The 26,750-nt window shown below is 65.3% G+C and overlaps 2 protein-coding genes across 2 annotated transcripts; both read left to right on the top strand.

Annotated features, from left to right (window-relative positions):
* On the top strand, positions 1–26,441 carry MUC2 (mucin 2, oligomeric mucus/gel-forming). The gene is made up of 50 exons (XM_072790473.1): positions 1–120; positions 931–1,201; positions 1,716–1,830; positions 2,118–2,208; positions 2,291–2,400; positions 2,501–2,711; positions 2,952–3,077; positions 3,561–3,678; positions 3,779–3,917; positions 4,003–4,113; positions 4,199–4,268; positions 4,373–4,510; positions 4,612–4,776; positions 5,198–5,292; positions 5,460–5,586; positions 5,820–6,075; positions 6,194–6,246; positions 6,347–6,447; positions 6,746–6,897; positions 7,084–7,222; positions 7,417–7,527; positions 7,612–7,791; positions 7,898–8,137; positions 8,512–8,668; positions 8,852–8,983; positions 9,468–9,615; positions 9,959–10,002; positions 10,317–10,511; positions 11,512–11,984; positions 12,186–12,654; positions 13,795–14,413; positions 18,675–18,805; positions 19,082–19,311; positions 19,600–19,774; positions 20,142–20,389; positions 20,893–21,076; positions 21,304–21,529; positions 22,149–22,327; positions 22,668–22,737; positions 22,886–22,983; positions 23,078–23,109; positions 23,656–23,830; positions 23,967–24,071; positions 24,160–24,200; positions 24,323–24,445; positions 24,541–24,636; positions 25,266–25,394; positions 25,509–25,548; positions 25,833–25,959; positions 26,037–26,441. Exons 1-50 carry the CDS (start codon positions 45–47, stop codon positions 26,257–26,259), a joined length of 8,064 nt encoding a protein of 2,687 aa, XP_072646574.1. The 5' UTR covers positions 1–44; the 3' UTR covers positions 26,260–26,441.
* Positions 14,455–17,794, top strand: LOC140613562 (uncharacterized). Its single transcript, XM_072792012.1, has 3 exons — positions 14,455–16,627; positions 17,515–17,613; positions 17,692–17,794. Exons 1-3 carry the CDS (start codon positions 14,541–14,543, stop codon positions 17,792–17,794), a joined length of 2,289 nt encoding a protein of 762 aa, XP_072648113.1. The 5' UTR covers positions 14,455–14,540.
* Positions 26,442–26,750: the final 309 nt, after the last annotated feature.

Raw genomic sequence — 26,750 nt, 5'->3', positions numbered from 1 at the left:
GACCCCTGCCCCAGGTGCTCTCCCTGCCGCCCTCCCGAGCCACCATGGGGCTGCCACTAGCCCGCCTGGTGGCCATCTGCCTGGTCCTGAGCTCGGCCAGGGGTGCAGAGCTCCAGAGAGGTGAGGGGCGGCAGGAAGGCTGGGGTGGCCCAGGGCAGGTGTCCTACCTGGGAGTTGGCGACCCTCCGCTGCCCCTCCTTTGGGGTGCGCTGCTTGGGTCAGGCATCCTGCTCCTGAGCCCCTGCTGACTTTGGGTGGAGGGAAGGAAGGAGGGAAGGGGGTCTTGGGTTTGTGCCATCCCTTTGAGGACGATCTCCTGCTGGAAACACCTGAGCTGGGCCTCTGTCCAGGGGTGTGTGTGGGAGGCAGGGGCAGCTGAGAGGGCCCGGGAGTAAGGGACCCGCGGGGGGCCAAGGCCAAGATGATCCTTCTGCAGAGTAGGGTGTTTGGCCACAGGATGAAAGGGTCGCTCCAGACAGAGAAGACTGGGAATGCAAGATGGGGACACCTCCACCCCTTGCGCGTTGGGTGGAAAAACCCCTGGAGGGGAACTGGCCCCTGACGTTTGGACACAACGGGACACTGTCTGGGGGTGCAGGGATGCAGTCCTGTTGGATGAGGGGCGGTGGGAGCAGGGGGAGGCTGCCTGGGTCCAGACAGCAACAGGGCAGGGGGCACTGGGCTAGGCGGACAGGGAGCCCAGCGTTCCGGGGAGCCCCACGGCCCTCGCTGCCCATTCGGCAAATGGCTGCATTCCGTGCCGGGCTGGGGTGCGAGGGTGTGGCAGCTGGAGATGTCCTTTCAGGGGGCTGAGACCCCCCTGGGCGGGGTGGCCAAGGAGGGTCCCTTGCGGGCAGCTGCCAGGTAGGGCCTCGGAACAGGCCTCCGGGGGGCCCGGGCTGCTCACCCCTGCGTCTCCCGCTCTCCCAGAGGGCAGGACCCGGAACCACGGCCACAGCGTCTGCAGCACTTGGGGCGACTTCCACTACAAGACCTTCGATGGGGACGTCTTCCGCTTCCCGGGCCTGTGTGACTACAACTTCGCGTCCGACTGCAGGGACTCCTATAAGGAGTTCGCGGTTCACCTGAAGCGGGGCGCGGGCAGAGATGGGAAGCACCCCCAGCTTGAGTACATCCTGCTGAGCATCAAGGACGACACCATCTACCTCACCCCGCAGCTGGTTGTGGTGAACGGGGCCTTGTGAGTGGGGGGCAAGAGGGGCGCCGCCCCGTGGGAGGAATGGGCCAGACCGCTAGGGGCCCTCCCAGGAGGAGGGGGCCTCCCTGTTACCAGGCTCCAGTTACAGAAGTGGGGGGCCAGCAGTGGGAGCCCCTCCCAGGTGATTGTCCCCCATTGTCTCTGGAACAATGGGGCTCTAAGCTGCATTCCTGCCCAGCCTCCTGCAGTGTCTGTCCTTTGTCACCTCCAGTGTCCACAACGGGTGGGTCCAGGCCCAGGGAGCGCAGACTTGGGGCGAGCGAGCCCCTCGGCCAGCCCGGGCCGGGGGTTGGGCAGCCTTGCTCTGAGGAGAGGTGTGGGGAGGGGGATGGGTGGGAGGTTGGACAAGGAGGTGGCCACCCTGTCTGTGGTCCTGGCCATCCCTCCCGCCCAAGCACAGCCTCAGTGGCCTCTGCGCCGCAGGATGGTGGGAGACCTGCCGTGGTGGGGGCTGTGTGGGCCGGCGGGTGACCCCTGCCCGATGCCCCTTCCCCAGGGTCAGCACCCCACACTACAGCTCTGGGCTGCTCATTGAGAAGAACGACGCCTATACCAAGGTCTACTCCCGTGCTGGACTCACCCTCATGTGGAACCGGGAAGACTCACTCATGGTGGGTGCAGCTCCCACCATGAGCCTGCGGGCTGGGGATCCCAGGGGGGTGTGGTGGCTGGGGCCCGAGCCTGGTCATGAGGAGTCCCGCAGGGACTGCAGCCCACCCGGAGAGGGTACCATCAGGGCCTGGGGTGCCGCCCCCCACCCTGCCAGACATGCTGTGCCTCCTATCACCTCCGAAGCCCACTTGGGACGTTCCGAGGCTAGCCTGGCCGTGGGAGACCCACCGTGGTGGCCCTGTCCTGCTGGCCGCCAGCCCATCCCTGCCTCCTCTTCCCCCAACAGCTGGAGCTGGACAGTAGGTTCCAGAACCACACATGTGGCCTCTGCGGGGACTACAATGGGCTGCAGACCTACTCGGAGTTCCTCTCTGATGGTGAGGGCCTCCCCGGGGCCTGGCAGGTGGGCGAGGGGCGGGCGGGGCAGGCGGGGTGACCACTGACGGGCTGTGTCCCCAGGCGTGCTCTTCAGTGCCATCGAGTTTGGGACCATGCAGAAGATCAACAAGCCCGGTGTGGTGTGCGATGACCCCGAGGAGGAGCCGGCCCTGGAGTCCTGCTCTGAGCATGTGCGTCGTCGGCCCGGGGCGAGCTGGGGGGCTGGGGGGCCGTGGGCGGCCGGGAGGTGAGGGGGCGTGTGGTCCTCACCCGGCGCCCATGTGTCTGCAGCGCGCGGAGTGCGAGAGGCTGCTGACGGCCTCGGCCTTCAAAGACTGCCTGGGCCTCCTGCCGCTGGAGCTGTACGTGCAGGCCTGTGCCCAGGACCGCTGCCGGTGCCCGGTGGGCACCTCCTGCGCCTGCAGCACCCTCGCCGAGTTCTCCCGCCAGTGCTCCCACGCGGGCGGGCAGCCCGGCAACTGGAGGACGGCTGAGCTGTGCCGTAAGTGCCGCCAGGGCAGGTGGGAGGCGGGCACCTTGGGGCCCTGAGTTGGGGGACTGTTGGGGGGACCGTCCAGGGGGCTGGGTGGCCTGGCATCCTGGCCTGGGGGGCTGTGTGGGTGCTGACTCAGCAGTGGCCCAGGCTTCAGCATGCGAGGTGGGTGCTCAGGGGCTCCCCTGCCCGCTGTGTGGCCCCCCTCGGCGACTCTGCCGGCTCAGGGGCCTTCCTTTGTCCTCCCAGCCAAGAGCTGCCCTGGGAACATGGTTTACCTGGAGAGCGGCTCGCCCTGCATGGACACCTGCTCTCACCTGGAGGTCAGCAGCCTGTGTGAGGAGCACCACATGGATGGCTGCTTCTGCCCGGAAGGTGTGTGCTGGGGGGCCGCAGGGTGAGGCTGGTGGCACTGCTCTGGGGCGGGGGGCAGTGTGCGGCTGGTGGGGGTAGCGCCGGTGCCGGGAGCGAGGTGCGGTGCCCCGTCCCTGACACCAGGTAGAGGAGACGCGAGTGCTGAAGACCCCTCCCCTGCAACACACACAGTGGCGACCTTGGGGGGGTCTTGGTGTGGGGGATCCTTCCCGGTCAGCGCTCCGTGAGCAAGTGTCCTGCTGCCCTGCTTGCGGGGCCTGGAGGCCACCCCTGACTGGATGACATGCGGGGGCACATATGTTGCCCAAAGGACCGGAGCATCTGTGGGGGGAGAGGGAGGCCTGGTTGGCGACCCCACCTAGGGGATCACCCCGCCTTCCGAGCGCCCGTCCGGGGCCTTGGCCCCTGCAGCAAGAGCCGCAGTGTGGGGCTTCCCGGGCCTTCTGAGGCAGCCGAGGGTGACGTCACGCCCGTCCTGTGCAGGCACCGTGTACGACGACATCACAGGCAGCGGCTGCATCCCCGTGAGCCAGTGCCACTGCAGGCTTCACGGGCACCTGTACTCGCCCGGCCAGCAGATCACCAATGAATGCGAGGAGTGGTGGGTCTAGGGCCTGGGGCTGGGGGGACACAGGGAGTCAGCGGGCTGGGGGGCAGGCCTGGGGGCAGTGGAGCCTGATGCTGCTCCCCACCACCCACAGCGTCTGCACCGCCGGCCGCTGGGTGTGCAAAGACCTGCCGTGCCCGGGGACCTGCAGCCTGGAAGGCGGCTCCCACATCACCACCTTCGACGGGAAGAAGTACACCTTCCACGGGGACTGTTACTACGTGCTGATCAAGGTAGCTGGGGGGCAGCGTGTGGGCAGAGCCCGGCCCTGCATTAGGCTCCACGCCGGTCACTGCCACCACCCCCCGTCCCCCACAGGGTGACCACAACGACTCCTATGCCCTGCTGGGCGAGCTGGCCCCCTGCGGCTCCACGGACAAGCAGACCTGCCTGAAGACGGTGGTGCTGCTGGCTGACAACAGGAAGAACGTGGGTGCCCCCCCTCGCCCTGCCCAGCACCCCAGGGTCCCCGAGGCCCTGCTCAGCCCTGCTGTCTGCTCTGTTCCCCCTGCAGGTGCTGGCTTTCAAGTCCGATGGCAGCGTGCTGCTGAACGAGCTGGAGGTGAACCTGCCCCATGTGACAGGTGAGTCCTGCCCCTGGAGCACCCAGTCGGGTGGGGGAGGGCAGCCCCTCCATCCCCGGAGCCCCTGCCAACCAGGTGGGACCCCCCTGCCGCCTGCCTTGCAGCCAGCTTCTCCGTCTTCCAACCGTCCTCCTACCACCTCATGGTGAACACCGCCTTCGGCCTCAGGCTGCAGGTGCAGCTGCTGCCCGTCATGCAGCTCTTCCTGACGCTGGACCAGGTTGCCCAGGGGCACGTGCAGGGTGAGTGGCGCCATCAGCGGGTCCCCACAGAGGCCCCGCTCGGGGCCCGCCCCGTCCCCCTGTTGCCCTGCCTCTTCCCAACCTTGTCCTGGCTCCCCCAGGGCTCTGTGGGAACTTCAATGGCCAGGAAGGGGATGACTTTAAGACGCCTGGTGGGCTGGTGGAGGCCACAGGGGCCAGTTTTGCCAACTCCTGGAAGGCGCAGTCGAACTGCCACGACAAGCTAGACTGGCTGGACGACCCCTGCTCCCTCAATATCGAGAGCGGTGAGGCTTGGACTCGGGGGGCCCGCAACGTGCGGGTGGGGGCAGGTGCCGGCCGGGTGGCCAGCCCATCCACCGGCTGCCCTCGGCCACGTGGCTGGTTGACGGTGGCCCGTGGTGGCTGTCCGCCAAGAGACACAGCAGAGGGCCCGGGCCCGCCCGCTAATCACTGGGTGGCGGCCCTCGTCAGGGGCAGGGCTGTGCCTGCACACAACTGCCCACCCGGTCAGGGGAGGTAGAGGGAGGGGAACGGGGGGGGGGGGGGCGCCCCACCTGATGAGGGGCGGGACTTGCCCTGGGCGGGAGGGGCCGGGCCAGTGTGGGGGGCAGGGGCACAGTCTTTCCAGCCTGGGTGGCCAGGCAGCTGGGCTTGGGGGGCTGCTAGAGGGGGGGCCGCCCCGCTGAGTTCCTGGCCCCTCTGCAGCCAACTATGCCGAGCACTGGTGCTCCCTACTGAAGAAGACAGAGACCCCCTTCAGCAAGTGCCACGCAGCCGTGGACCCCTCAGAGTATTACAAGGTGGGTGGCCCCCGCACCCGCACTGCTTGTAGCTGACCCCTGCCGGCGAGGCTGCCGCTGGAGGTTGCTGAGCATGTTTGTGCAAGCGCACGTGTGTGTCTGCGTGTGGGTGCACGTGGGTGTGCACCCGCTTCCCTCCCTCACTGCCTGCCTCACTTTGCCTCCAGAGGTGCAAATATGACACATGTAACTGCCAGAACAGCGAGAGCTGCATGTGTGCCGCGCTGTCCTCCTACGCCCGTGCCTGTGCCACCAAGGGCATCATGCTGTGGGGCTGGCGGGAGCAAGTGTGCAGTGAGTGCCGTCCCCTCTGGGGTGTCTGGGGGCCCCAGTGGCGGGAGGGGTCAGCCCTCTGCTGCTCTTTGCTGCCGTGCGCCCTCTAGGCCTTGGGGAGCCTGCCCTTGTCAGCCCGTGGCTGGGCCAGCATCTGTCTGTCCTGGGAGCAGGGGGCTCAGGGACGGCCTGTGGGAGGACAGCTGGGGCCCATCCCTCCGACCCTCACGCTGGCCCCTCCCTTCCCCCTACAGATGAGGATGTGGGCTCCTGCCCCAACTCGCAGGTCTTCTTGTACAACCTGACCACCTGCCAGCAGACCTGCCGCTCGCTCTCCGAGGCCGACACCCACTGTGTGCAGGGCTTCGCGCCTGTGGACGGCTGCGGCTGCCCGGACCACACTTTCCTGGACGAGAAGGGCCGCTGTGTGTCCCTGGCCAAGTGCTCCTGCTACTACCATGGCCTCTACCTCGAGGCCGGAGAAGTGGTGCTGAGGCAGGAGGAGCGATGGTGGGTGGCCTGGGGCTGGTGGGAGGGCTGGGAGGGCGTGCTCTATCTGGGGGGGCCCACATCCCCCCTCCGCCCCCTGCCCCTATGAGCCTACTCAGCTCCCACCTCTCCCCCTCAGTGTTTGCCGGAACGGGAGGCTGCACTGCATGCAGGTCAAGCTGCTTGGCCAGAGTAAGTAACAGCTGAGCGCACGGCTTCCTGTCCCTCACCTGCCCCGTACCCACCGCGTCCCCACTCCAGCTAAGCCAGGATGGCCTCCTCTGTCCTACAGGCTGTCCATCCCCAAAGATCCACATTGACTGCAACAACCTGACAGCGGTGGCCATCCAGAACCCACGACCTGTCAGCTGCCAGACACTGGCTGCCGGCCACGTGCGTGTAGGGGCCACCATGGGGGCGGGGGAGGCGGGATTCCACACACACAGGCCTTACCGGCCCTCCCTGTCCTGGGGAAGGAGGTGGGGCCCTGTGGGTCCCTGCCTAGCCCACCAAGGGCACGGGGGAGGTAGCCCTTGCTGTCTCTAGGCACAGCAGAGAGCCCGAGGGAGGACAGAGGGCGGGGGACAGAGGGGCGTCCACAGTGTGAGGAGACGGGGCGGCCCTGAGTAGGGCCGGCTGGGCCCCTGGACCTGGCATCGAAGCCCTGAGCCCCACTTCCCGGCCCCTGCAGTATCAGACGGAGTGTGTCAGTGGCTGCATTTGCCCAAGTGGGCTGCTGGACGATGGCCGTGGTGGCTGTGTCGTGGAGAAGGACTGCCCGTGCGTGCACAACCATGACCTGTACTCCCCAGGGGACAAGATCAAGGTGGACTGCAACACCTGGTAAGTGGCCTGGCTCCATCGGCCCCACTCTGGGCACGGGTGGGAACATGTGGTGGGGACACGAGGGCGGCGAGGTCCACACGGATGCGTGTGTGTAGGTGTGGTTCGTGAGCTGCCGGCGGGGCTGTCCAGTGGGGGGGGCTGGGCCCCTGTGACCCCTCCAGGCCCACTTCCCACTCTCCTCAGCACCTGCCAGAGAGGGCGCTGGACGTGCACGCAGTCCGTGTGCTACGGCTCCTGCTCCATCTACGGGAGTGGGCACTACATCACCTTTGACGGGAAGTACTATGATTTTGACGGACACTGCTCCTATGTGGCTGCTCAGGTGAGGCCTGGCCCTGGTCCCGTGGTCAGCGCCCAGCGAGGGGTACTGCTGGCCCTCCCTCGGTGCTCCTGTTCTGTGACCCTCCCGCAGCGCACGGGGACTGAGGGGCTCGTGGGTGTGGTTCAGGGTCCTCGTGCCAGGGTGGGGTCCAGGTGGCCTAGCCAGCCTGGCCCACATCCTCTGTGGGTCCCCAGGACTACTGCGGCCACAATGCCTCCCTGGGCTCCTTCAGCATCATCACTGAGAACGTTCCTTGTGGCACCACGGGGGTCACCTGCTCCAAGGCCATCAAAATATTCATAGGGGTGAGTGCTGCCTGACCCTGGGGTCACGGGAGCCCTCGGGGACCCTCGGACCCGACCAGTGACGGGGCCTCTCCCCGGGCACAGAGGACGGAGCTGAAGCTCGAGAACAAGCAGCGCCTGGTGGTCCAGCGCGACACAGGCCACGCCGTGTCCTACACCACGCGGGATGTGGGCCAGTACCTAGTGGTGGAGGCGAGCATTGGTGTCATCATCATCTGGGACAGGAAGACGACCATCTTCATCAAGCTGTCCCCATCCTACAAGGTGCGTGGTGGCCCTCCCCTGCCTGGCCTCCCCAGGGGCATGAGGGGACCGGCTGCCTTCCCTCCCATGAGCCCGTCTCGAAGCCGCTGGCTCGCCGTCTCTGCAGGGCACGGTGTGCGGGCTGTGCGGCAACTTTGACCAGCGTTCCAGCAATGACTTCACCACGAGGGACCACATGGTGGTGGACAGCGAGCTGGACTTCGGGAACAGCTGGAAGGAGGCCCCCACGTGTCCTGACGTGAGCAGCACCCCGGAGCCCTGCGTCCTGAGACCTCACCGCCTCGCCTGGGCTGAGAAGCAGTGCAGCATCATCAAGAGCTCTGTCTTCAGCAGCTGCCACAGCAAGGTGTGTGGGCCGGGGGGGGGGTCAAGCTGGGGTCACACCGTGGTCACCACCGGGCAGTGTCAACTGCATCTTCTGTCCTTGGGCCTGAGGTCCCACCTTCCCCGAGACCCCCAGCTCGCTGCTCCTCCGGTGCCTTCCAAAGAGGAAGAAAGGACACATAAGCCCCTGAGGCCCAGAGGCCCATGGCTCCAGGCAGTGGTGGGGGGTGTGGAGGGCAGGCCACCGGTCTCTGGACCCCTGTCCCCCCCAGGCTTCCCTGGGAGGCTGGTGCTGGGTGATGGTGCCCTGGTCCGGGGGGTCCCGAGTTCCTTGGCCCCAGGGCAGGTCTGGCCCCGGGTGGCGGTGTGGGCCTGAGGCAGAGTCTTCTCCCCCAGGTGGACCCCAAGCCCTTCTACGAGGCCTGCGTCCATGACTCCTGCTCCTGTGACTCCGGCGGGGACTGTGAGTGCTTCTGCTCCGCTGTGGCCTCCTACGCCCAGGAGTGTACAAAGGAGGGGGCCTGTGTGTTCTGGAGGACGCCAGACCTGTGCCGTGAGTGCCCACCTGTCTCGGTGCTGGGGCTGCCCTGCGGGCGGGCGGCTCTCCCTGCCCACGGAGGAGACGGGGCGCACGTTGTCCCGAGCCCCGGGCCAGGTGTCGCCCCTCAGGGGCCATGCTGGCGCGTCTCCCCCGACCCTGGCCTTGGCGCCCCCTGAAGCTGACCCCTCCCCCCAGCCATATTCTGCGACTACTACAACCCCCCGGACGAGTGTGAGTGGCATTACGAGCCGTGCGGGAATCGGAGCTTCGAGACCTGTAGAACCATCAATGGCATCCATTCCAACATCTCCGTGTCCTACCTGGAGGGTGAGTGGGGGCCTCGGGGGCGGCCATGGCGCCCCGGACACCCACAGGCTGGCCTGAGAGCGGCCCCGTGGGGCTGGGGGCCTGAGGTCTGGACGGGTCGGGCTCACCTGGCCACAGAGCGTGTGCCCTGAGCCGAGCCCCTGGCCTGGAGACAGGCAGTAAGGAGCAGGTTGACAGAGACCCGAAGGTCGGAAGAGGTTAGGGAGGACAGGGCGGGGTGACAAGGACTGTGGCTGAGAACTAGGGGGCATGAGAGACTGAGCCACCTCTGGGGAGGGAGCATCCTAGCCCATGGGGGGGACACAGGGTCGGGGGCTCAGGGCGCCCTCCCTCACCTCCCCAGGAGGCTGGGTGGGACCTGGCTGTCTCTAGGGCTGAATGGCGGTGTGCAGGGCCTTGTGGCTGGGGGTTGTGGCAACGGGTGGGGTCTGGTGGACAAACGGCCCTCTGCAGTGGCCTAAGCCCCCTGCCCTGTGCCCTCCAGGCTGCTACCCCCGGTGCCCCAAGGACAGGCCCATCTATGACGAGGACCTGAAGAAATGCGTCACAGCAGACAAATGTGGCTGCTATGTCGGGGACACACACTACCCACCTGGAGCATCTGTTCCCGCCGAGAAGGACTGCCACTCTTGGTACTTGGGCTCAGGCTGCAGGGGGCCTGGGGGAGGTCAGGTGCATGCACATGCACACCTAAAAGCCGTGCGCACCAGCACACTGCATGTTCATGGATGCACACATGCACGCACACCTACATGCCCACCTGCACCAGCACGTCATGCACACGGGCCCACGGGCACCCCTAGGATCCAGGCCGTAGGCATGCGAGCTCCCCCTCTGCATGGGAAGAGCCGAGGAGCTGGGGCTCCTGCCCCACATCCTGCCCCACATCCTGCGGGGCGCTCGGGGTGGGGGGCTGGGAGCCGGGAGGGGCCTGGCTTTGGCCTCAGGGTCTGCAGCTCTGTACTTGCTTCACAGCGTGTGTACCAACTCCTCGAAAGTTGTGTGCTGGTGGGATGAAGGTAAGCCACCCTCTGCGTTACCCCGAGGTGGCCGGCCAGGGCCTCCTCCCCCAAGGAGAGCCCCCAGGCTGCCCTCCCTGTCCCTGTGGCCCCCTGGGGGCTTTCCCGGCTCAGAGCTGGCTCAGACTTGTGATGGGGAGCCCAGGTCATCCCTTCTTCTAGCCGGCTCCTGTGCCCTGATGGGGGACCCCCTGGGTTTCTGGAGGTCGGGTGAGGGGCTTGGCCTAGCGCTTGCTGGAGCTAGGGGACACCTGGGGGGTTCTTGAGAGTCTCATTCTTGCCGTGTGGACATGGGCCTTCCTCCTGCCCCCCAGGGAAGATTCTCAACTACACCCAGGATGGCTTCTTCTGCTATTGGGAGATCTGTGGCCCCAACGGGACCGTGGAGAGGCACTTCAACGTCTGCGTGACCTCAACCCCCCTGCCCTCCACTACGATCCCTGTCACCTCCACCCCCGTCACCACCACCACCACCACCACCACCACCACCACCCCGACACCCAGCACAGGTAAGGAAGGCCCCAGGGCCATGCCCCCCTTACTTCCCCGAGTGCCTGGCTTCGCTGAGCCCAGCAGGTGTGGCCCTTCTGGGGGCGAGTGTAGCAGGTTCTCACCTCTGCTTGTGGGTGGGCGGTCAAAACGACGGGCGTCTCTGCTCAAGGGATGTCCCCTGGGCCCCTGGCCTTTCGAGTTGAGGTGCCAGCCTCACGACCACATCCCCAAGCCCAGACTGGCGTGAAGGTGACTGGGGGGACATTCCTGAGCCAGCAGGAGAACACCCCTGAGGTTGTCCCTGAGAAAGCAGAAGAAGGTCCCTAGGTGTCCCTGTGTCCATGCCGTCCATGCCACGGAGGTGGCAGCCACCAATGGACAGGCCACCCGGGGGGTAACAGCCACTGGAAAGAAAGTCGTAAAAATTAACAAGATTTTTAAAAAAGATTGAACTACCTAACGCCAGGCTTCTTTCCTTCCCGGTTCTTCTGTATTTCCACCCTCGTCCTCGCAAGTTCCGGGTAGGTCCTGTGGGGGTCGAACGGGTGCGCGGCTGGGAGGGGAGGTGCCGGGAAGGGCTCCCAGTAACTTTCTGGGAGACCGGGACATGGGAGGGGTCAGGCAGTGGTGCTGCTCCCTTCTGCCCAGAGGGTGCTTTCCGGGCCTTGACCCCAGGGACTCGCTGGCTCTGGGTGACACCGTCGCTTGGGAGCCCAGACCAGGCCCCTTCCCGCGGGCTTCCTCACTGAAATGGGTCACTCTTCCTGGATTTACTTTTTTTGGGAGCAGCAGGATTTGACAGCAGCTGGGGAAGGGGTTGGGGGCCCTGAGGCCAGGGTCCATCACCCAGGTGTGGCATGAGGGGTGCAGCGTTCAGCTGCAGGAGGAGGGCAGACGTGGCGTCCATCCTGACATTCTCAGGAAGGGCAGCCGTGGGACCCTGACCTCTGGGAGGCCCGGTGAGCTCCCTGGAGCTGCGCCCAGGGTAGGGACCAACATCGGGTATTGCTACCCCAGGGCTGTGCTGCTTCTGGTCCGACTGGATCAACGAGAACCATCCCACTGAGCAGAATGTTGGAGACCGGGAGACCTTCGACAGCGTCTGTAGGGCCCCCGAGGAGATCGAGTGCAGGCTGGCCACGGACCCCCACCTCAGCTGGGAGCAGGCCGGCCAGAAGGCCCAGTGCGATGTGTCCGTGGGGTTCATTTGCTACAATGAAGACCAGTTTGGAAACGGCCCCTTCGCCGTCTGTTACGACTACGAGATCCGTGTCAATTGCTGCCTGCCGTGTCCCACATCCACACCCCTGACCCCCACGACCACTCCCATCACCACGACCCCGACCACCACCCCGACCTCAACCATCACCACCACCCCGACCACCACCACCACGGCCACCCCGACCCCGACCACCACCACCACGGCCACCCCGACCCCGACCACCACCCCGACCTCAACCATCACCACCACCCCGACCACCACCACCACGGCCACCCAGACCCCCACCACTACCACCACGGCCACCCCAACCCCGACCACCACCCCGACCTCAACCATCACCACCACCCCGACCACCACCACCACGGCCACCCCGACCCCGACCACCACCACCACGGCCACCCCGACCCCGACCACCACCCCGACTTCAACCATCACCACCACCCCGACCACCACCACCACGGCCACCCAGACCCCCACCACCACCACCACGGCCACCCCGACCCCGACCACCACCCCGACCTCAACCATCACCACCACCCCGACCACCACCACCACGGCCACCCCGACCCCCACCACCACCCCGACCTCAACCATCACCACCACCCCGACCACCACCACCACGCCTACCAGCACAAGGTCTACCCCTCCCTGCGTGCCTGACTGCCACTGGACGGGCTGGCTGGACTCCGGGAAGCCCAGCTTTACCAAACCGGGTGGGGACTTCGAATCTATTGAGAACGTCTGCACGATGGGCTCGGCCGTCAACATCTCCTGCAGAGCCGTCTTCTGGCCCGACATCCCCTTGGGCGACCTCGGGCAAACCGTGCAGTGCGACATCTCCGTGGGGCTGGTGTGCAAGAACGAGGACCAGAAGCCAGGGGGGCTCATACCACAGCCGTACTGCCTCAACTACGAGATCAACGTGGAGTGCTGTTACCTGCCGGACTACTGTGTCTCCACGCCTCCTCCGACCACCACCCCGACCACCACCCCGACCACCACTCCACCGACCACCACCCCGACCACCACTCCAACGACCACCACCCCCACAACCACTCCATCGACCACCACCACCACCCCGACCACCACTCCACCGACCACCACCCCGACCACCACTCCACCGACCACCACCCCGACCACCACTCCACCGACCACCACCCCGACCACCACTCCACCGACCACCACCCCCACAACCACTCCATCGACCACCACCACCATCCCGACCACCACTCCATCGACCACCACCCCGACCACCACTCCACCGACCACCACCCCGACCTCCACTCCATTGACCACCACCACAACCACTCCATCGACCACCACTCCATCGACCACCACCCCGACTACCACTCCATCCACCACCACCACAACCCCGACCACCACCACCCCCACCCCCCCTACCACCACCATTCCATCAACCACCACCACTCTGACCACCACTCCATCAACCACCACAACCACCCCGACCACCACCCCAACCTCCACCGCCACCTCCACTCCAACAACCACCCGGACCACCACACCGACCTCCACCCCCACCCCGACTCCCACCACCACTCCATCAACCACCACCACCACAACCCCAACCACCACTCCAACAACCACCCCCACAGGAGCTCCGACCACTACCTCCACGGCCACCCCGACCCCGACCACCACCCTGACCTCAACCATCACCACCACCCCGACCACCACCACCACGGCCACCCCGACCCCGACCACCACCACCACGGCCACCCCGACCCCAACCACCACCCCGACCTCAACCATCACCACCACCCCGACCACCACCACCACGGCCACCCCGACCCCGACCACCACCCCGACCTCAACCATCACCACTACCCCGACCACCACCACCACGGCCACTCCGACCCCGACCACCACCACCACGGCCACCACGACCCCGACCACCACCCCGACCTCAACCATCACCACCACCCCGACCACCACCACCACGGCCACCCCGACCCCCACCACTACCACCACGGCCACCCCGACCCCGACCACCACCCCGACCTCAACCATCACCACCACCCCGACCACCACCACCACGGCCACTCCGACCCCGACCACCACCACCACGGCCACCCCGACCCCGACCACCACCACCACGGCCACCCCGACCCCGACCACCACCCCGACCTCAACCATCACCACTACCCCGACCACCACCACCACGGCCACTCCGACCCCGACCACCACCACCACGGCCACCCCAACCCCGACCACCACCCCGACCTCAACCATCACCACCACCCCGACCACCACCACCACGGCCACCCAGACCCCCACCACTACCACCACGGCCACCCCAACCCCGACCACCACCCCGACCTCAACCATCACCACCACCCCGACCACCACCACCACGGCCACCCCGACCCCGACCACCACCACCACGGCCACCCCGACCCCGACCACCACCCCGACTTCAACCATCACCACCACCCCGACCACCACCACCACGGCCACCCAGACCCCCACCACCACCACCACGGCCACCCCGACCCCGACCACCACCCCGACCTCAACCATCACCACCACCCCGACCACCACCACCACGGCCACCCCGACCCCGACCACCACCCCGACCTCAACCATCACCACCACCCCGACCACCACCACCACGGCCACCCCGACCCCCACCACCACCCCGACCTCAACCATCACCACCACCCCGACCACCACCACCACGCCTACCAGCACAAGGTCTACCCCTCCCTGCGTGCCTGACTGCCACTGGACGGGCTGGCTGGACTCCGGGAAGCCCAGCTTTACCAAACCGGGTGGGGACTTCGAATCTATTGAGAACGTCTGCACGATGGGCTCGGCCGTCAACATCTCCTGCAGAGCCGTCTTCTGGCCCGACATCCCCTTGGGCGACCTCGGGCAAACCGTGCAGTGCGACATCTCCGTGGGGCTGGTGTGCAAGAACGAGGACCAGAAGCCAGGGGGGCTCATACCACAGCCGTACTGCCTCAACTACGAGATCAACGTGGAGTGCTGTTACCTGCCGGACTACTGTGTCTCCACGCCTCCTCCGACCACCACCCCGACCACCACCCCGACCACCACTCCACCGACCACCACCCCGACCACCACTCCAACGACCACCACCCCCACAACCACTCCATCGACCACCACCACCACCCCGACCACCACTCCACCGACCACCACCCCGACCACCACTCCACCGACCACCACCCCGACCACCACTCCACCGACCACCACCACCACCTCCACTCCATTGACCACCACCACAACCACTCCATCGACCACTACTCCATCGACCACCACGACCACCCCGACCACCACTCCATCGACCACCACCCCAACCTCCACCCTGACCACCACTCCATCGACTACCACCCCGACCTCCACCCTGACCACCACTCCATCGACTACCACCCCGACCTCCACCCTGACCACCACTCCATCGACTACCACCCCGACCACCACCCCGACCTCCACCCCCACCACCACTCCATCGACCACCACCACCACCCTGACCACCACCCCGACCTCTACCCCCACCACCACTCCATCAACCACCACCCCAACCTCCACCCCGACCTCCACCCTGACCACCACTCCATCGACCACCACCCCGACCACCACTCCACCGACCACCACCACCACCTCCACTCCACCGACCACCACCACCACCTCCACTCCATTGACCACCACCACAACCACTCCATCGACCACTACTCCATCGACCACCACGACCACCCCGACCACCACTCCATCGACCACCACCCCAACCTCCACCCTGACCACCACTCCATCGACTACCACCCCGACCTCCACCCCCACCACCACTCCATCGACCACCACCACCACCCTGACCACCACCCCGACCTCTACCCCCACCACCACTCCATCGACCACCACCCCAACCTCCACCCCGACCTCCACCCTGACCACCACTCCATCGACTACCACTCCGACCACCACCCTGACCTCCACCCCCACCACCACTCCATCGACCACCACCACGACCACCCCGACCACCACCTCTACCCCCACCACCCCGACCTCCACCCCCACCAGCACTCCATTGACCACCACCACCACCACCCCGACCCCCACCCCCACTCCCACCACCACCACCCCAACCACCACCCCGACCTCCACCCCCACCACCACTCCATCAACCACTACCTTGACCACCACTCCATCGACCACTACTCCATTGACCCCCACGACCACCCCAACCACCACCCTGACCTCCACCCCGACCACCACTCCATCAACCACCACCCCAACCTCCACCCTGACCACCACTCCATTGACTACCACCCCGACCTCCACCCCCACCACCACTCCATCGACCACCACCCCGACCTCCACCCTGACCACCACTCCATCGACCACCACCCCGACCTCCACCCTGACCACCACTCCATCGACCACCACCCCGACCTCCACCCTGACCACCACTCCATCAACCACCACCCCGACCTCCACCCTGACCACCACTCCATCGACCACCACCCCGACCTCCACCCTGACCACCACTCCATCGACCACCACCCCGACCTCCACCCCGACCACCACTCCATTGACTACCACCCCGACCTCCACCCCCACCACCACTCCATCGACCACCACCCCGACCTCCACCCTGACCACCACTCCATCGACCACCACCCCGACCTCCACCCTGACCACCACTCCATCGACCACCACCCCGACCTCCACCCTGACCACCACTCCATCGACCACCACCCCGACCTCCACCCTGACCACCACTCCATCGACCACCACCCCGACCTCCACCCTGACCACCACTCCATCGACCACCACCCCGACCTACACCCTGACCACCACTCCATCGACTACCACCCCGACCTCCACCCCGACCTCCACCCCCACCACCCCGACCTCCACCCCCACCACCACTCCATTGACCACCACCACCACCACCCCGACCACCCCCCCCACCCCCACCACCACTCCATCAACCACCACCACCACCACCCCGACCTCTACCCTGACCACCACTCCATCGACCACCACCCCAACCTCCACCCCGACCTCCACTCTGACCACTACTCCATCGACTACCACCCCGATCACCTCCCTGACCACCCCCCCCACCCCCACCACCACCACCCCGACCTCCACCCCCACCAGCACTCCATTGACCACCACCACCACCACCACCCCGACCCCCACCCCCACTCCCACCACCACCACCCCAACCACCACCCCGACCTCCACCCCCACCACCACTCTATCAACCACCACGACGACCACCCCGACCACCACCCCTACCCCCACCACCACCACCCCGATCTCCACCCCCACCACCACTCCATCAACCACCACCACCACCACCCCGACCACCACCCCGACCTCCACCCCCACCACTCCATCAACCTCCACCCCCACCCCCACCACCACTCCATCAACCACCACCCCAACCACCCCCTCCACCCCGACCACCACCCCGACCTCCACCCCAACCCCCACCACCACCACCACCACCCCGGCCACCACTCTATCAACCACCACCCCCACCCCCACCCCCACCACCACTCCATCGACCACCTCCCCCACTCCCCCCACCACCACCACCCCAACCACCACCCCAACCTCCACCCCTACCCCCACTCCAACAACCACCCCCACAGTGACTCCAACTACCACCCCTACGGGCACCCCGATCTCAACCACCACCACCACCCCAACCACCACCCCCACTGCCACTCCAACAACCACCCCCACCACCACCCTGACCACCACCCCAACCACCACCCCCACCGCCACTCCAACTACCACCCCCACAGGGACTCTGACCACCACTCCTATTGGCCCCTCAACCCCAACCACCACCACGACCACCACCACCACTCCGACCACCACTACCACCAGCACTGTACCTACAGGTAAGACCACCATGCCAAAAGCCCCACCTGAGCCCTCCTTTCCTCCAAACTCTCAGTTGACTTTCCCTTTTTCTGCAGAATCAACTACACATCTGACCCCTACCCCAACAATCGTGGAGACAACCAGCACAGGATCGCCTTCCCCGCCAACAGAAACAAAGGCAACTACAACAAGAGGTAACTCACCTTCTCCCACCCATTCCAGGTATATGAACACCACAGAACTAGTGTGGTTCCCAGTGATGGGCTGTGGTTCTTCCTTACCCTAGGAGAGCATGTTTTTCTGCTAGGGGAGCCCTGTAGCTTCTCAGACATGAGTCTGTCTAGTGAGAGAGAGTAGCAGAGAGGTTCCAGACAGGCTCAGCATGCCTCCCTTGCAGGCCAGGGTGGGCCACTGAGTGCTCAGGGAACTGCTGACCATCACACTATGTGTGGGTAGCAGAGCTGAGTGTTCTCACTTCCCCCCACAAGATGTCATTCTTCAGGCACAGCTGCCTGAGGTCCTTGTCCTTCACTCCTTGGCTGTGTGATGGGCAACATAGGCAAAGCAGCCCACTGAGGGGGACCCACTGTATCATGTCAGGCCAGGGCTGGGCAGGGAGTGGAAGCTGCCAGTCAGGTCCCTGGGAGACCCTCCCTCTGTCTCCCACTTCTGCCTACACCTCCCCGAGGGGGTTCAGAGGGCAGCTGGTCAGCATATCTCAGATAGACCGGTATTGTGGCAACCCCTTCAGCCTCATCCCTGTGGACCTACCCCCTGCATATGCTGTGGACCAGGGGCCCTGCTCAGCGTGATCTATGTGGCGACTGAGAGCCAGAAAGGTGGACGTCAGCCTTTTCATGCCACGTGCCATGCCCTAAGCCAGTTTTCTGACTGCGTTTGCCATCAGGTCCCTGTGGCCTCTAAAATGAAGACGCCACGAGTTCCCACCTGAAAACTTCATTTTGACAGGCACGCAGACCTCTGGTCCCCCCTCCTCGAAGACCACCCCCACCAGTGCGACCACCCCCAGGCCCTCCTCGACCACACCGCCCACGCCGCCCACGCCACAGACCACCAGCACCACGACCTCCCATGGGCCCACCCCCACACAGACCTCAATCTCCTCTCCCCACATGAGTGAAAGCACGGAATTCACCTCCTCTACCCAGGTCTACTGCTGCGTTTTGAATGACACATACTACATACCAGGTACCCAAGCTTTTCACTTCTGGCTCTCAGGTGACAGAGGCTGGTGAGGCTTTGGTCTGCTTTTACCAGTGCTCAGGGGTCAGGCATAAGTCTAAACCAGGAGCTTGCTTGGGCAGCTGGATGCCGGGTATGGGCGGCTGTCCCTGTGGTTGGCCCCACTTTGCTGTGGCCATGAGTCAGGGAAGTGGGGGTTGGTGGCCTCATGGGGACCTGCCTGCAGGCCCTGGTGGTCAGCCATGTCTGGACAGTGGAAGCCTGGTCTCTCTCCCCTTGCAGGTGATGTGGTGTACAATGGCACGCACGGAGACACCTGCTATTTTGTGAACTGCTCGTTGTCCTGCCACCTTGAGATCTTCAACTGGTCATGCCCGTCCACACCCTCCCCAACGCCCACCCCTTCCAAGTCGACACCGACCTCAACACCCAAAACACCCACACCTGTGACATCAAGCACACCGACCACCAGCAAGCCTCCTGGGTGCCCAGACTTTATTCCTCCCAGACAGGTCAGTGTGCTGTGGGCCATGTTTTGTCCCTTTGGCACTGAGCATAAGCACCAGCCAGGCGTCTGATGCCAGGCGCTGCGTTTCTGCTGGTCATCCAAGATGCCCCCGTTCCTATGCCCTGCATCACCACTGAGGCTTCCAGCAGCCTTTTGGGCACAGGGTGTCCCAGGTCCCCCTCAGCGAGGCTGGCAGGGCAGCTGCCTCCTGCACGGGGCCTCAGGCCCACCCTCTCTGCAGGCCAGGGGGTCCAGGCTGGCCCCCGATGATCCCGCGCCCTTCCTGCCATAGGAGAATGAGACGTGGTGGCTGTGTAACTGCACCATGGCCATCTGCAAGTACAACAACACCGTGGAGCTAGTAGAGGTGGAGTGTGAGCCCCCGCCCATGCCCACCTGCACCAACGGCCTCCAGCCCGTGAGAGTTTTGGATCCCGACGGCTGCTGCTGGCACTGGGAATGTGACTGTGAGTCCCCTGATGCCTTCTGTGGGGCCGGGGTCTGGGGGCGCAGAACCCAGGTGGACGTGATGGCTGCCCGCTGTGGGCCTTCTGCTCATTCCCCACCTCAGGCAGAGGGTCCAGGCAGGGGAGGGGCTGGACCAGAGCAAGGCTGCTCCTAGGTTTGGAGGAGCTGGACTTGGGCCCCAGACCTCCCAGCTCCAAAGTGAGGCTCCATCCCACAGCACAGGCTCGGATGCCCCACGTGCCCCAGGGACCAGAATTTTTGGCACCCCTTTGATCCCTGCTTGCTCTCCCCGCCCGTCCCTGGGCTCCTGCCTGCTCCTGCCCCTGTCCTGTCCCACAGCGTGGCTCAGCCAAGCTCCCTCCGCAGGCTACTGCACAGGCTGGGGGGACCCACACTACGTCACCTTCGATGGGCTCTACTACAGCTACCAGGGCAACTGCACCTACGTGCTTGTGGAGGAGATCACCTCCAAGGTGGACAACTTTGGAGTGTACATCGATAACTACCACTGCGACGTCAACGACCAGGTGTCCTGCCCACGCACGCTCATCGTGCGCCACGAGTCTCAGGAGGTGTTGATCAAGACATTGCAGCTGATGCCCATAAAGGTCCAGGTGCGCTGGCAAGGTGGAGGACACCCTCGCTCAGCAGGCCCCTCTGGGGGCTGTCAGGGACCCCTTAACCTCACCTGCTCTTGCTCCCACCATCCGCCTTGCCCCAGGTCTCTGGGGCAGAAGCCCCCTTCCTGAGTGCAGGGACTGTGCACACAGTCGCGTGGTGTTGCTTCGTGCGGCCTGGGGGGCTCTCTCCTCAGCATAGGCCCCAGAGTCTCCAGGGGCCTGTGAGGGCAGGGTCCTTGCTATCTTACCCCAGGGACTGGCCAGGACAAGTCTGGCCCAGAGCAGGGGCAGAGGGACAGGCAGAGGTTCCCCCTATCCCCACCCCGGATGCACAGGCCTGGAAACAGGCAGGGGTGGGGTGACTCAGGTGCTCTCTGAAGACTCACCCTGGTTAGAGCCATGATGCTCCATTTCCTGAGGTGGCCAGGAGGGCCCCGGGGGAGCGGCCACTGTGTCTGCCCTGCTGGCGCTCCTGACCCCAGCTGTTCTGGACGCAGGTGCAGGTCAACAGGCAGGTCGTGGCGCTGCCCTACAGGAAGTACGGGCTGCAGGTGTACCAGTCAGGCATCAACTACGTGGTGGACATCCCCGAGCTGGGCGCCGTCATCTCCTACAACGGGCTTTCCTTCTCCATCAGGCTGCCCTACCAGCACTTTGGCAACAATACCAAGGGCCAGTGTGGTGAGCCCCTCGCCCCCCACCCCCCAGAAGGTTCCCCACAGCCCTGGGCTGTGCCTGTGCCCCTGAGGAGGGTGTGAGGTACTTCTCTTGCTGCCCCGCTTGGGGCCCCATGGAAAGAGGCCCATCGGAGGCCTGAGGGTCACCGGGGGAGCTGGTTGGAGATGAGGAGGGTCCAGGGCCGGCCGGGGGCCGTGTGCTGGTACGAAGCGGGCTTCCTCCCAACACAGGCACCTGTACCAACAACACCGCGGACGACTGCATGCTGCCCAGTGGGGAGGTGGTTTCCAACTGCGAGTTCGCAGCTGACCACTGGGTGGTGAACGACCCGTCCAAGCCACACTGTCCCCAGACCGGTGTCACCACCAAGCGCCCACTCATCACACCACCAGGGGGCAGCAGCACCACCCACCACAAGGACTGTGCTTCTTCTCTCTGCGAGCTCATCAAAGACAGGTGCCCTTGCCCCCAGCCTGGAGAGCTGCGGGGTCTCAGGGACGGGCATGCCCCTCCATGCCGCACCCCCCTGTCTGCAAATAGGAGTCAAGGCAGGGGCATGAGCACAGGGCTGGGGCGCCACAGGGGAGTCACGGAGGGCCCAGGGCCGAGGATCTCGATGTCAGACAGCCCCGTGCCCTTTGTGGCCTCAGCAGGGCCAGCCGAGCCCAAGGCCTTAAGGAGGGCAACTGACGGGGACAGAGCTGGCGTTCAGGGCTGGGAGCAGGGAGGCACTCCCAAGGCTGGCATCCGTGGGGAGCGAGTACCTTGTCCCCAGGTGTACAAGTTGAGGCTGGATGGCCCTCTGCCAGGATTTTGCGGGGGGTGGGGTGGGGGTGGTGCTGGTGGTTCTGGCACCTGGCAGCCACTTAGGGCAGAGCGTCCACCTCCAGGAATGTGGCCCCCAGCAGCTTGTCCTCGTCCAAGGCGGCCCTGTTGCTCTCCTGCCGCCGTCCTCCTGCAGGCCCCTGTTCGGTGGGGTGTAGGCCGAGCCAGGCTCCTGGATGGCAGCCAGGTGGAGGTACTGGTCTGGTGGGAAGGGCCGGCCAGAGAGTGACCCCCGCCCTCTCCCTTCCAGCTTGTTTGCCCAGTGCCACGCCCTGGTGCCCCCCCAGCACTACTACGACGCCTGCGTGTTCGACACCTGCTTCGTGCCCGGCTCAGGCCTGGAGTGTGCCAGCCTGCAGGCCTACGCGGCCCTGTGCGCCCACTCGGGCATCTGTGTCGACTGGCGGAACCACACCCACGGGGTTTGCTGTGCGTGCCTGCCCCTCACCCAGACCTGCGGTCCTGAGGGCCAGAGGGGGTCTCGGCTCCATGGGGCGCTGTGCCCAGCCTGGAGCACACCGGGTTGGGGGGGCCGGGCTGGGCCTGGGGGTGGGAGGAAGGGTCGGCCTGAGCGGCTGGGGGCCCGGGGCTACTGCCAGCCTTGCCAGGCACAGCCAGGCACCTGTGTGGGACTGAGGTGGGCGGCACCGGGCAGCCGGTCACCTGCGGCTGGGACAGGAGATGCTGGGCAGCACTGTCCCTTGCCAGGGGGCCCGTGGGCTCCTCTGTCCTGATTCTGGCACCTCTGACTTGTGTCTCCTGCCTGCAGCGGTGACATGCCCGCCTCACCGGGAGTACCGCGCCTGTGGTCCCGCAGAGGAGCCCACCTGCGAGTCTAGGTAAGTGGCTGGAAGGTGCGCAGGGATGGTGGGCTGGCCTTGCGGGCTGTGCATGGTGGCAGGTGCTGCCTGGGCTTCGGGGTCCAGCATGCCTGCCTCCCAGCCTGTGTGTGCACCCCTCTCACCATGCCCCCATCCCCACCCCCAGGCCCTCAGAGGCGAACACCAGCCTGGTGGAAGGCTGCTTCTGTCCGGAGGGCACCACGAGCTATGCCCCGGGATACGATGTCTGCGTGGAGCTGTGTGGTACGCTGCCCGCCCACACGGCCCCCCCAAAACCCACCCCAGTCCTGCGGCACCAGGACTCCGCTAACAGGACTGCTTTTCTCTCCCTTCCCAGGCTGTGTGGGACCTGACGATGTGCCTAGAAAGGTAGGCCCTGTCCCTTGGTGCTGGGGTGGGGTTCCCCCATGAACCTGGAGATTTTGGGGTTACAGTGGGATGCTCACGAGAATCCAGGAGTCTCAAACCCTGAGTCATGTTGTTTGAGTCCCAGGAGGCTGAGCCAGCAGGGGTGTCCCCTTCCTTCCCCCTTCCTCTTTCTTTCCTTCCTCCTACCCACCCACACCCACACCCTTTGTTTGTTCAACTGTCTATCTGTCCATCCACCCACTGATCCAAACGTCCATCCACCCCCTTCATGCCACCCACCCATCAGTCATCTGATGCTCTGTCTAAACCCAAGATGACACCTTGGCCGCTGCCGTGTTGTCTGTGTCTCTGTTGCCGCGGGCCAGGCCGTGGAGGCGAATGCTGGGAGCCGGTCACGGCTGTGTGACCAGCGACGTGGCCTGAGCGAGCCTGCCCTGAGGACTGGGAGGCGGGGAGGGCACAGGTCTCCCACGGGACCCCCGCTGTGCTGCCCACGGCGGCGCCTCCTCCGCCTGCGCCCCCTGCCCACCCACCTCCTCCCTGCAGTTTGGAGAGCACTTCGAGTTCGACTGCAAGGACTGTGTGTGCCTGGAGGGCGGGCGCGGCATCGTCTGCGAGCCCAAGGAGTGTCGCCAGGAGCCCCTCGAGTGCACGGAGGACGGCACCTACCCGCTCACGGAGGTCAACCCCGCGGACCCGTGCTGCAACATCACGTCCTGCAGTAAGGCCGCCCCGGGGCAGGGGCTGGGCTGGCACTGGGGGGCCCCGGGGTCAGAGCGGGCCTGGGGGCCTGGGCGTCAGGGGGGCTGCCGCCCACAGGCCCTGCCTGACCTACTGGGTCTCCTCCCTCCCTCCAGAGTGCAACACCAGCCTGTGCCAGGAGACGCCGCCCAAGTGCCCACTGGGATTCGAAGTGAAGAGCGAGACCAGACCCGGGAAGTGCTGCCCGTCCTACTCCTGTGGTAAGTGGGGCCCGAGGGCCCACGGTGTCCGGTGGCTGGGCGTCAGCCGCAGGGCCAGCCTGACCCATGTCCCCACTCTCTCTTCCAGTGCCCAAGGGGGTGTGCGTCCACGGGAATGCCGAGTACCAGGTGAGCCCTGGGCCGGGGGGTGGTGGGTGCCCGCCCTGGGGGCTCCGGGGCAGGGGCCAGCCCTCCTGTGGGTGGGTGGGAGGCGTGGGAGATGCCTTGCCTCACTCACTGTCTGTCCTCAGCCGGGTTCCCCAGTTTACTCGTCCAAGTGCCAGGACTGTGTCTGTACCACCAAGAGAAACAGCACCTCGCAGCTCAACATCATCTCCTGCTCCCACGTGCCCTGCAACAACTCCTGCAACCCCGTAAGCCACACCCCACCCCGGGAGCACGGGCTGCCCCCCACCCGCCCCCAGGGCACCTCTCCTTCCCGCCAACCCAAGTGGTGCGTGTCCTGCAGGGCTTCGAGCTGGTTGAGGTTCCCAAGGAGTGCTGTGGGAAGTGTGTGCAGACCCACTGCATCATCAAGAGGCCAGATAAGAACATCATCCTAAAGGTAGGTGAGGCGTCCCACCTGCTGACATCCTGTCTCTTGACACGGGAGGAGCTGGCTGGGAGCCATGGGCAACACCTGGCTGGCTCTCCTCAGCTCTGGGCACGGCTGTTCAAGTGTCCTGGGGTGGTTATGACAAGTGAGAACAGACTAGGGCTGGAAACACCAGGAGCCCTCAGAGCCAGAGTCCAAGATCCGGGTGTCACAGGGTTCTGGGGGATCCTCTTGCCTCCTCAGCTCCTGGGGCTCCAGGCGGTGCTGTGCTTGTGTCACCCATCCACTCTGTGCCTCATCTTCCCTGGGTCCCTCCCCTCTATGGGCCTGTGTGGATTTAGGACTCTTGTCGTTGGATTTAGGGCCACCTGTGTGATCCAGGATGGTCTTATCTCTAGATCTTTAACGTAATCACATCTATAAACATCTGCAGGTGCCGGGGTTGGGTGTAGGCATGTCTGTGCACTAGGGGCTGATGGCTGTCTCTGCGTCACCTGCCCAGGGCTCTGGGCCCACAGGCTGGACCTCCTGTCTGAGAAGCTGCCCTCAGCTGGTGGTGGGAAGCCTTCCAGGCGGTTCCGGTGTCTTGCCGGCCGGGCCTCCTGCTGGGCCTCACCAGACTGTCCTGTGCCCTGCAGCCTGGGGACATACATTCTGACCCCAAGAATAACTGCACCTTCTTCAGCTGTGTGAAAATACACAACCAGCTCATCTCCTCTGTCTCTAACATCACCTGCCCCGACTTTGACCCCAGCATCTGCATCCCGGTGAGTGGGGGTCCCCAGGACTGGGACCTGTCCCTTCCCACTCCGTGGCAGGTGGGGGTTGTTCATGGTTGGGGGGCACCCAGGGGCTCCCAGGCTCATTCTCCTTCTTTCCAGGGCTCCATCACACTCATGCCCAATGGATGCTGCAAAAAATGTGAGTATAAGCTGGTGGGAGGCTGGCTCCTGGGCACCAGGTGCGGCTGGGCAGGGGATCTCCATCTGGGGCCCTCAAGGGGAAGAGACACAGGGAATGGTGTCATGGGGATCCTGTGCCCTCTGTGCCACTCTCAGCCAGATGTTAAATTTGAGGGTGTCACCTGGGGGATGGCCGAGGCCAGGCCCGCTGGGGGAGGGAGAAGAAGCCACCGGGGAAGGACCTGTGGGCCCCGTGTGAAGGTGTGGAGTCCCCACCCCAGAGCTCCCGCCCCCTCTTGCCAGGCATCCCTCGCAATGAGACCAGGATCTATTGCTCCACCATCCCCGTCACCAAGGAAATTTCTTATGACGGCTGCTCCAACAACATCACAATGAATTACTGCTCTGGGTCCTGTGGGACCTTTGCCATGTGAGTCCGAGGCCCCGAGTGTGCCCTGAGTGGGGGGGGTGCCCAGGGAGCAGCTCCTCACTCCCACCCTCCCCCAGGTACTCGGCCGAGGCCCAGGGCCTGGACCACAGCTGCTCCTGCTGTAAGGAGGAGCGCACCAGCCAGCGGCAGGTGGTGCTGCAGTGCCCTCAGGGCGGCTCGAAGACCTACACCTACACCCACATCGAGAGCTGCCAGTGCCAGGACACCGTGTGTGGGCTCCCGCAGACTCAGCGCAGTGTCCCCCGCCGTGCCAGGCGCGCCAGTCCCCGGGGCCTGTAACCAGAGAGGGACTGAGCCGGTCCAGCATCCAGTGCCCCCTGCCCCCGAGCGCCCTCCGCGCACCCACCTCCCGCTGACCCTCTCAGCCTCCTCGCCTAAGCGGACTTCCTCTCTGCAGATATTTATTTTCTGAGTCTTTGTTTGATTTCTTTGCTTTCCAAAATAAACTTGGGCAGACGCTGTGCCGGTGTGTTCAGTTGTTGCCAAGGGTCTGGGTGGTCGCTGTGCACGGGTGGGGAAGGGCCCCTCCAGCCCGTGTGCGGCCTGACCCCGGCCTCTGCACTGGGACGCAGAGATGCCTGGCATGCATGCCTGGCCTGGCCTCCCCAACCTTGCTGGGCACGGTGCAATCCCCAGGGGCCACCTTCTCCAGGGCTCCCTCCCCAAGGCCCCGTCCAGCGCTGTCCTGCCCTCGGCGTGTGTAAAGCCCTGTCTGGGCCTTCACGAGGCAGGTGCCCTGCCCCTCCGGTTGGACTTTCAGCTCTGAGTTT

This window comes from Canis lupus, chromosome 21 (assembly GCF_048164855.1).
Source record: "Canis lupus baileyi chromosome 21, mCanLup2.hap1, whole genome shotgun sequence".
Taxonomy (NCBI): Eukaryota; Metazoa; Chordata; class Mammalia; order Carnivora; family Canidae; genus Canis; species Canis lupus.
The sequence above is the reverse complement of the archived record's forward strand: the minus strand, read 5'-3'. Positions and strand labels throughout refer to the sequence as shown.

Excerpts from the sequence above, each read along its gene's own strand:
- MUC2 (XM_072790473.1), top strand. The coding sequence starts at position 45 with ATGGGGCTGCCACTAGCCCGCCTGGTGGCCATCTGCCTGGTCCTGAGC. Across the intron at positions 9,616-9,958 it reads GAGAAGGACTGCCACTCTTG|CGTGTGTACCAACTCCTCGA; the intron begins GTACTTGGGCTC and ends CTTGCTTCACAG. Across the intron at positions 10,003-10,316 it reads TGTGTGCTGGTGGGATGAAG|GGAAGATTCTCAACTACACC; the intron begins GTAAGCCACCCT and ends CCTGCCCCCCAG.
- LOC140613562 (XM_072792012.1), top strand. The coding sequence starts at position 14,541 with ATGGGCTCGGCCGTCAACATCTCCTGCAGAGCCGTCTTCTGGCCCGAC. Across the intron at positions 16,628-17,514 it reads TCCACCCCCACCACCACTCC|GGACTCTGACCACCACTCCT; the intron begins ATTGACCACCAC and ends CCACCCCCACAG. Across the intron at positions 17,614-17,691 it reads CACCAGCACTGTACCTACAG|AATCAACTACACATCTGACC; the intron begins GTAAGACCACCA and ends CTTTTTCTGCAG.